Here is a 9,238-nt window from a genome sequence, read left to right as displayed (position 1 = left end):
GCCCTCTGGGGCCGCCCCCCCCCCTTCTTTGGCTTTCTTCCTTCTTGCCTTCCTCCTTCTCCCCCCCTTCCCACATCCCTCTGGCTGGCCCACCCCCAAGCTCCCTCTCATCGCTGCCACCACCACCATCACCTGTCTCTTCGCCAGCTGACGTGCCCTGTTGCCCCCCGCACAGCACCATCCCTGCATTCCACAGGGGACTCGGGCAAGGGTGCCGAAGGTAGGCAAGAGGCACATAGACAAACCAGCTGGCAGCCAGGCAGCCCCTGAGGAGAGACATTCAGTCAGAGGAAAGTCTCCCTGTCCCCCTCCTTTCCAAGACCAGAAAAACTTGTTACCCCACCTTCACACTGATGCCAGGGAGGTGGGAGGAAGAAGTGGGAAACCCCCCTTCCTAGTACCCCAAGAATGTTTGAGCCTTCAATGTTGAATTTTTTCTTTATTAAAATATACTTTTATCTTATAAAATCAACCTATCAAAAATCATGTAGACAACAGCATTGACTCTATGAAGGCGGCATCTCTTTGGTTCAGGAGTAGGCAGTCCATGGGGCACAGGGGCACAAAGATATGGTTGCTGTTTCCAGCCTCCAGCTCTGTGGAGGGGGGCAGGGGTGGCAAGTATCATGTGGGCTTTGGACAATGAGACTCTGACCTCTCTGCATTCCTTTGCTTCCACCACCACCACCAGTCTCTTTGGAATCTTGGGGTGGGGGGATCATGGCCGCCACCCAGGATTTGAGTGTGGGGAGTGGGAGCAGCCTCGGCAGGTAGGGCACCCGTGCCCTGCAGGTGTTGACAAGATCCACCATTTGTAATGTCCTTGGCACAATAAAACCAAATGTCAGTTTCCCCTGAGCGCCTCTGTTCTGTGTGGGGCATGGGGTGGGTGGGCCTCTGGGTAGAGGTGGTGATGGTATAGGCCTTGGTGTGACCTGCCAGGACCACATGCTCTCCAGTAAGGTTTCTGTCTGGGGACCCAGAATTTGTTCAGTTTTGATTTACTGCTTATTAAATCTCCTCCAGGACCCATTACCCAAGAAAACTTGTCTACCTGCTGCTGCCCTTGTTCAATACTAGATTTAGCCTGCCTACCCTGGGATGTGTTGGGAGGCGAGGGCTGTGAGCTTGATAGCAGAGACTGAACTTATAACTTCAATGCCTGCCTCTCACCCCATAAACATTTGCTCTTCCCTTGTGATGATTGATGAGGAAATGCTTTGGAAAGGCACAATGACCGCTTTATCGCAGCATGAGTTTAGTGGAAGTGACTAGAGGGGCCTTCCCCCTGGGGTTTAGAGGCTGAAGAATAGCTAAACAGTTTTTTCGTTGTTCATGTCCTCTAGTCTTCTTGACACCTCTATCCCTGCCCTTTCTACCAAGGAAGCTAAGGAAGAGAAGGATGGCTGACCCCCAGGTTTTGGCAAATCTCTCTCTCTCCTCTCTCTCTCTCTCTCTCTCTCTCTCTCTCTCTCTTTTTCTCTCTTGCCTGTGCCTCAACAGTGGGGTCTCTGGAAGGATATTTATGTCTGGCTTTACAGCTGAGGGCATGGTTGTCTGTGGGGTGTCTCTGGAATCGCTTGGTCAAGCACATGTATCTTGGAGAGTTGGCTTGAACCTGTCCTCTGCTTCTTGTTGTGGCCTTGGTCAAATCACAGGCTGAGTTTCAAGTAGCCTATGTGTACAACAGGGTGATTAATGTCTACTACTTCATGCTCTGGTTGTGAGCGCCAGAGAATAGAATGCTTGAAGTCAACATATGTATGATAGCACAGCGCCTGGCAAAGTCTGAGAGCGCAGATGCTGGAAGATATTATTACCCTAATGTTGAAGTTTCTGCACCATTTGGCCCCTCCCTACGTCTTCTTGCCACTCAGTCCATTTTCTTTGCATCTGCCTGGAATTTGCCCTTCCCCTGTCCTGAGCCACCACTCTTGTCTTTCAAGATTGGTAGAGGGTCACCTGAGAAAGCCCTATGACCCCATCCATTTTCATTTCTATCTACAGACATGTCTTTCATTCCTTCCTCAGTAACTGCACTGTTAACTTCCTGGGCAAGGGCTGTGATGCCTGACTTACCTGTGCAGCTCTAATATCTGCATCCCTACCAGGGCCTGGCAAGCTTACAGCAGATCCCTAACGTTGGATGATTTAAAGGAGAGTACTGTGTGTGTTTGCTTTTTGGGTGTTGACTATGTTTGTGACTGGTGAGTCCAAGTTTTCATGTGTATCTCACTTGTGTGTGACGAGGGCTTGTTTCCAGGTGTGTCAGATGGTGACTGAGTGTGGGACTCTAGCTCTGACAGTTTGTGTCTGTTTCTGAGACAAGTGCATGTCTGCGTGGGTCTGTCTGTGACAGTGCATCTGTGGTTTGTTTCTGATGGTATGCATGTCCGTTTGTATTCCTGTGACAGATTCTGGGTAGCTATTTCTGGACAGTTTCAGTGACAGTGTTGCATGTCTACTGGTTGTGTGTGTGTGTGAGAGAGAGAGAGAGAGACAGACCTGGTCTATTTGAGTCTGTGACACTGTCGAGGTGCCTCTATCACCTAAGTGTATGCCTGCCTTTGGAGCAATGCGTGTGTGTCCATGGAGCATCTGTGTGCCTTCCTGCAGTGGATTTTGGATCTCTCCTTTTGTGGACAGTACAAGCCTTTCTGAGACAGTGCATTTCTGATGGTGCCAGTGTCTTTGTGACAAATTCTGGCCGTGTAGCAGAGGACATTTCTGGTCATGGTCACATGACAGTGTAAATCTATGTGAGTCGAGTGCCTGACCTTCTGTAGTGATAGGTCTCCCAGTGTCATTTTGGGACTTAACTTTTTCTGGCACCATGCCAGAAGATGGCGGGTGTCTGCATGTCTGTCTTATGTGTGAATGTATCTGACATGACTCGTTTGTATATATCTCACATGGTACAGTAGTTTCCCCTTTGGGGGTTACATTCCAAGACCCCCAGTAAATGCTTGAAATCACAGATAGTACCAAACTATGCTGTTTTTTCCTATTCATACATGCCTATGATAAAATTTATTTTAAAAATTGGTACAGTAAGAGATTAACAATAAGCAGTAATAAAATAGAACAATTATAAATGTACTGTAATAAAAGTTATATGAATGTGTTCCCTCTTTCAAAACACTGTTTTCAGACCTCAGTTGACCAGGATAAAGAATAAGGGGTATGGGGACTACTGTATTTCTTTGTGTTTTTGGAGTACACGTCTACCTTCCTGGGACGTGAGGACTCTATTTTTTCCAAATTTGTACTCTTATAACCTTTCTAGCAGTCCCTGTTCTAGCTCTCTCAGTCCCTGTCCCTCTCATCTAGAAGGACACCTCAGGCCGCCAGCACTCTGGTTTGCTTCCACCCCCGCCATTCCAGATTCTGGACCTACTGACTGGGCTCTGGGCCAGGTCTAGCCAGGTCTAAGGTTAAGAACTGCAAAAACACCCCAGGAGCTGCTGCCTCTGTGCTTGGGAACGCTGCTTTTAACCAATGTGTCCTCCGCGGGGTGGCGGGGTGGGGGGGGGGAGGGTGTTATCCCTCCCTGGAAGCTGGATTGGTTCTTCCAGGATCCTTGGCTTCAGCTTTGGGGCAGAGACCGTCGGTCACCTGGAGGGCCCTGGTGCTGAGATCTTGTGGTCTTGGAGATGGTCACAGGCTTGGATTCTTAGAAACTGGGCCTGCTATCTCCGCGCTAATCTCGAGGCAGCGGCGGCAAACCAACTTCCTAGGAAAGGAGGCGGTGCAGTCTTTTTTTAAGTTTATATCTATATATACACATACACACATATATTTTAAAAAAAAAAAAAAAAACCTCTGCGCAACAACCAAAACAAATGCGGTTGCTGCAAAGGGATTCCCAGAACCAGTTTCCTCTTCGCGCGCACCCCCTTCATTTGCATCCAGGCCCCGCCCGCCCGGAAGATCCGGGCATGTATTTGCATAAGGGGGTACTTGAAACGTTGAGGGTGGTATGCAAATAAGGATTGGCTCTGATTGGCTGGGGTACAGCAGGTGCCGCGTCCGGATTGATCAAAGCCAAGTGGGCGGGGCCGTCGCTGGGGCGACTCTCGGGAGGCGCGTGCCCCGGCTCAGTAGCGTTGGGGCTGGCGCACGCGGCGAATCTAAGTCTTGCGCCGCTTGCAGGCGCTTCTGGGCCACCAATTTCTTTTCCTTCCACCCTGGCGCCCCCCAGTCCTGGCTCTCCGACCTCGCTGCCCCGGGCATCCACGCCCTGCGGGCTCAGCGGGCTCAATTTGCGGAGCTCCTCCTCCATGTTGACCAAACCTGTGCAGGGGCTCCCCGCGACCCCCACGCTGCCGCCAGGTGAGAGATGCTCCCCTATTGCAAGCAGGCCAGGCGGGCTGAAGTGGCGGGAGGAGAGGGGGGAGGGGCGCGCGGTAGGGGGTCACTGCCCGGCTTAGCACGCCGCCCCCCTGACTTCCTCGCCTCCCCTTGCGTAGGAGGCAAGGATCGGGAAGCGTTCGAAGCTGAGTACCGACTCGGCCCTGTCCTGGGTAAGGGGGGCTTTGGCACCGTCTTCGCAGGACACCGCGTTACGGACCGTCTTCAGGTACCCACCACGAGGGTCTTGGGGGAGGGTCAGGTGGGTGGTGTGGCGGGAGCGGAAGTCCCGGGTTGAGATGCTAATTGACCGGGGAGCGAGCCTGCAATGTGTTTGTAGTAGGGTCATGAGGGCCACGCTTCGGGTTGCTGTGTGCGCGCACGTGCGCGCGCGCGCTGGTCTAATTAAATTTGTGAAGAATAACGGGGGGTTTCTGGAAGTCCAGGGAAGTGAGACTGGGGAGTGGGGGTCATGAGGATTCTAGACCCTGAGATCGGGGGATGTTGCATGTGTAAAAAGGTGGGGCCCAGAGCTGAGATTTGAGAGGTTTTGGACTCAGGTATCCTGTGTGGAGGAGGCGTGAGGACCAGGACCCCAGAACGGAGTTGGGGTTTCCTAGTTGAGAAGATCGAGAGCTTGAGGTGTGAGGATATTAAGAACTCTGGGCTGAGGGTTCCCGAAGCTTCATAAGGGAGAGCCCAGGGCTAAGGATGGTTGGTGGGAGAGGTGAACTTGATTCTCAGAATTGGAGGGCAGAGGAGCCCCAGCTCATTATGGGTGGCGGTATGGTGGAAACCAAAAGGACTAGGTCGAGGGTCAAGACTGGTAGGGATCAGAGGGTCCTCTACTAGACCCCTCATCTCAGCCCTCTTCTCCAGGTGGCCATCAAAGTGATCCCCCGGAACCGTGTGCTGGGCTGGTCCCCCCTGGTGAGTATCTTTGGAGTCCCTCCTGACCTGGCGACGCCATTTCTGACGACAGACGCCCCCCATCCCTTTAAATGGCTTGTGTGACTCTCTGGGCCCGGTAACGGTGAGGAGAGCACTCCTACCAACCCTTGTTTACTCCCCTGTGGTAGCATCCACACCTCCATACGCTTCTGACTCACATCAGTTTCCCTAGAGCCCTGGATCCTCCCCCTCCAAGCCTCCTTTCTCTTCCTCCCTCGAAACACTGCCTCAGGGGCTGCCCGCAGGGCATGCTGGTGGGGAAAGAAGGGCAGAGGTCATTGGTTGCCATAGTGACGGTGGCTGCTTCTCTACTGCCATTAAGAGCGCCAACGGACAACAGGGCGGGTCTGGGCAAGCCGGGGGTGCAGGAGCGCCCCCTGGCGGTGTTTGAGGAGACTGCTCTGGCCTTGGAGACCTGAGGGAGAAGGCGCGCGCCTGCTCAGTAGCGAGATCTTCACCGTGAGAAAACCCGTCTGCGGCTGTGTAGCTACATGTACTGGCCGGTAGAGGGCCTCACCTCGGGCAGGAGCCGGCTTCTGGCAATCCATGTTCCCGCGCAGGGCTTCTACAGCCGGTGGGCTTTTGTGGCCCATAGCATTTATGCTCCTTACTGATTGTCAGTTATATGCCTCAGACTTTGCTTCATCACAAAAGTGTGCCGTGTTCCAACTCCCACTAAGTAATTTCAACACAGTTCTAGGTGCTTGGTGACAGTGATAAAATACCATATGGTAACAGTTCTTTGTGCCAATTCCTTCATCTCTTTAACAAATGTGTAGAGAGAGCTTGTTTCCTGCTAAGTCGTTTCCTACTAATTCCTTTCACCTATTTAACAAGAATGCATTGCGCCCTCCCCTGTTACCAGGCACTATTACACTATTTAGCTATGTCACCGAACTGAACAAACCACTGCACAGTTGTGGTGTTTCTTTATTTTTTTTTAAGATTTATTTATTTATGCATAAAAGAACTGGGGTACAGGCCAGAGATGCGGGGCGGTGGGGCGGAGGGAATTCGTGAGAGGATTCACCAGAGACAGTGGGGAAGAACAGAACAGGCAGACTGACTGAAATACACTGCTGCGGGGAGCAGCGGGCAAGACAAGAGAGGTTTACTTCACCATGGGGGTTGCCCCCTGGCCGGCCGGGGATCAAACTTCTGCAGATTGCTTCATAGTGCGGTGCTTAACCCCTTGTGCCACCAGGGAGGCCCCTGTAGTGTTTCTTTTTTTAAAAAAAAAAAAAGATTTATTTATTTATGCATACGAGAACTAGCATACAGATCAGAGGGGCCGGGGGTGAGAGGATTCACCAGACACAGTGGGGAACAGAATAGACGGGTTGACTGAAATACACTGTTGAGGGGAGCGGCAGGTGAGACAGGGGAGGTCTGTTGCGCCATGTAGGTCAGCTCCCTGGCCAGCCAGGTTCGAAATCGTGCCATACTACAGTGGCTGCAGATGGCTTCATAGTGCTGCGACTTAACCCCTTGGTGCCACCAGGGAGGCCCCCTATAGTATTTCTTTATTGAGTGTTCTCACCTGTATCCTATGCTATAAAGTGCTTTCATCTGTTTGACGTTTACTGTGTACCTACTATGTGTTGTGCTTTTCTCTAGAATCTTTAAAAATGCCAGTGGACCAAACAGATAAAATGTTACATAATTGTATTCACCAGTTGCTACTTCTGCAAGAGGCCTTTTGTTAAAATCCTCTTTGATATATTCAAATATTTACTGAGCTGCAAATACATGCCTAATAGGTGAAGGCTTTTGGCTCCATTCACCTTTCCGGTGGCAGTATGAGTTTCGGCCCTTAAGATGAGGAAACTGAGTCCAAGGGGAAGAAGTGGGTTGCTCAAGGCCACATACTCTGAAAGCTAAGGGACTATGATTTAAGGTCAGGTGCGAAGTCAGCATCAGAAGTACTGATCCTCATAGCTGTTCTCTTTTCTCCCTGCTTCCCCCAACAGTCAGACTCGGTCACATGTCCACTGGAAGTCGCACTGCTGTGGAAGGTGGGTGCAGGTGGTGGACATCCTGGTGTGATCCGGCTGCTTGACTGGTTTGAGACACCAGAAGGCTTCATGCTGGTCCTTGAGCGGCCTTTGCCTGCCCAGGATCTCTTTGACTACATCACAGAACAGGGCCCTTTGGGTGAAGACCGAAGCCGCTGCCTCTTTGGTCAGGTAGTGGCAGCCGTTCGGCACTGCCATGCCCGTGGAGTTGTCCATCGTGACATCAAGGATGAGAATATTCTAATGGATCTCCGCCGGGGCTGTGCCAAACTAATTGATTTTGGTTCTGGCGCCCTGCTTCATGATGAACCCTATACTGACTTTGATGGTAAGGCTTCCCTAAATTTCAGTGGGGGGATTTTTTTCACCTTTTATCTTTATGACCTCTTGACCTTTAGGCACTTGATCTATATTGTGCCTTTAGACTGTAATTAATTTCTAATATTGGGGACTCTCAAACCTTGCCCTCTGATTAAGTCCAGTTTCTGACCTTGTTTTGGGGCTCTTATTCTGGTGTGGGGATACTGTTATCTTGAGTGTTCTCTTTTATGTTTTGATGCAGTCGAGGGGACTGTAATCTTAAGGCCTCTGTTTCTGCTTTTAAAGAGTTCCTGTTATGATGAGGGGGACCATACTTCCTGGTAGGAGGACATTATCAGAGAGTAGTCTAACCTCTGGCTTGCATGCAGGGACAAGGGTGTACAGCCCCCCAGAGTGGATCTCCCGTCACCAGTACCATGCGCTCCCGGCCACTGTTTGGTCACTGGGTATCCTCCTCTATGACATGGTTTGTGGGGACATTCCCTTCGAGAAGGACCAGGAGATCCTTGAGGCTGAGCTCCACTTCCCGGCCCATGTCTCCCCAGGTGAGGACCAATACAAGCCCAGATGTCATCCTTTCAGGGACTGGTACCCCCAACTGACTGCTAACCTCTTATATGCTTCTGATCTACAGACTGCTGTGCCCTAATCCGCCGGTGCCTGGCCCCCAAGCCCTCAGGCCGACCCTCACTGGAGGAGATCCTGTTGGACCCCTGGATGCAGGCACCAGCTGAGGAGGCTTCCCTCAATGCCTCCAAAGGGGGTTCCACCCCTTTAGCCTGGTCCTTGCTGCCCTAGTCCTGGCCAGGCCCCCACTAGTTGGAATAGCCATCCCAAGCTCATGCCACAGGGATAGGTGGACATGTGTTGATCTGGTTTTACAGGTCATTAAAAATCCAGTGTTATTAGGGTCAGATTGGGGATCAGGGGTCAGAAGACATAAGCCAAGTCTGCCCAGTCCCTATCCCAATCCTTCTAAGGAATCTTCCTCCCAGAATGTGTGGTCTCTTATTCTGGGGGGGGGGGACTTCCTTACTTATTTTGCTAGGGATGTTTATTTTGTTGAAGTTATTTTCCATTCTGAGCCCCAAGACTTATTCTGTTGTAGCCCCTTAGATTTGCACCTCCTGCTACTACCACACAGACTTAGTTAAAATGCTGACTTGGGCAAGGGTGCTTTCCTTTCAATATCCCAGCAGCGCTCTTTCTCTCTCTCTCTCTTTAAGTATAAAGCAAAGGGACCCTTTCTCTTAGCTTAAGGACACATTCAGTCAAGCTGCTTGCCTACCTCAACCCAGGGTGGTTTATCTGGGAGAGGTAATGCCCTATTGTTAACCCAGGGCTTTTTTTGTGTGTGAGGGGACCCTACTCTGTTATCCCAAGTGCTCTTATTCTGGTGAGGAAAACCCTACTTCCATGGTGAGGGAAGGAATGGGAGATGGACACCGCCAGAGTCCACTAGGATGGGGTGGATGGTTTTTTGGGGGAATGGGGTGGGGGAAATAAGTTTTATTGTTTGTTCTGGGCCCTCCCCCCTCCACCTTTTTCAGATACTTGCTGCCGCCTTCTGAGCCAGGATTGTCCAGTTGCTGAAATGTAAA

The 9,238-nt window shown here is 51.2% G+C and overlaps 1 protein-coding gene across 1 annotated transcript; it reads left to right on the top strand.

Moving 5' to 3' along the window:
* Positions 1-4,280: 4,280 nt before the first annotated feature.
* On the top strand, positions 4,281-8,435 carry PIM2 (Pim-2 proto-oncogene, serine/threonine kinase; the record flags this gene model as incomplete). The annotated part of the gene is made up of 6 exons (XM_084258515.1): positions 4,281-4,332; positions 4,470-4,579; positions 5,230-5,280; positions 7,272-7,644; positions 8,006-8,182; positions 8,272-8,435. The coding sequence occupies 6 exons, from the start codon at positions 4,281-4,283 to the stop codon at positions 8,433-8,435; spliced, it is 927 nt and encodes a 308-aa protein (XP_084114641.1).
* Positions 8,436-9,238: the final 803 nt, after the last annotated feature.

Source organism: Talpa europaea (assembly GCF_964194135.1).
Source record: "Talpa europaea genome assembly, chromosome: X".
Taxonomy (NCBI): Eukaryota; Metazoa; Chordata; class Mammalia; order Eulipotyphla; family Talpidae; genus Talpa; species Talpa europaea.
This window is presented reverse-complemented; position numbering and strand designations above follow the sequence as displayed.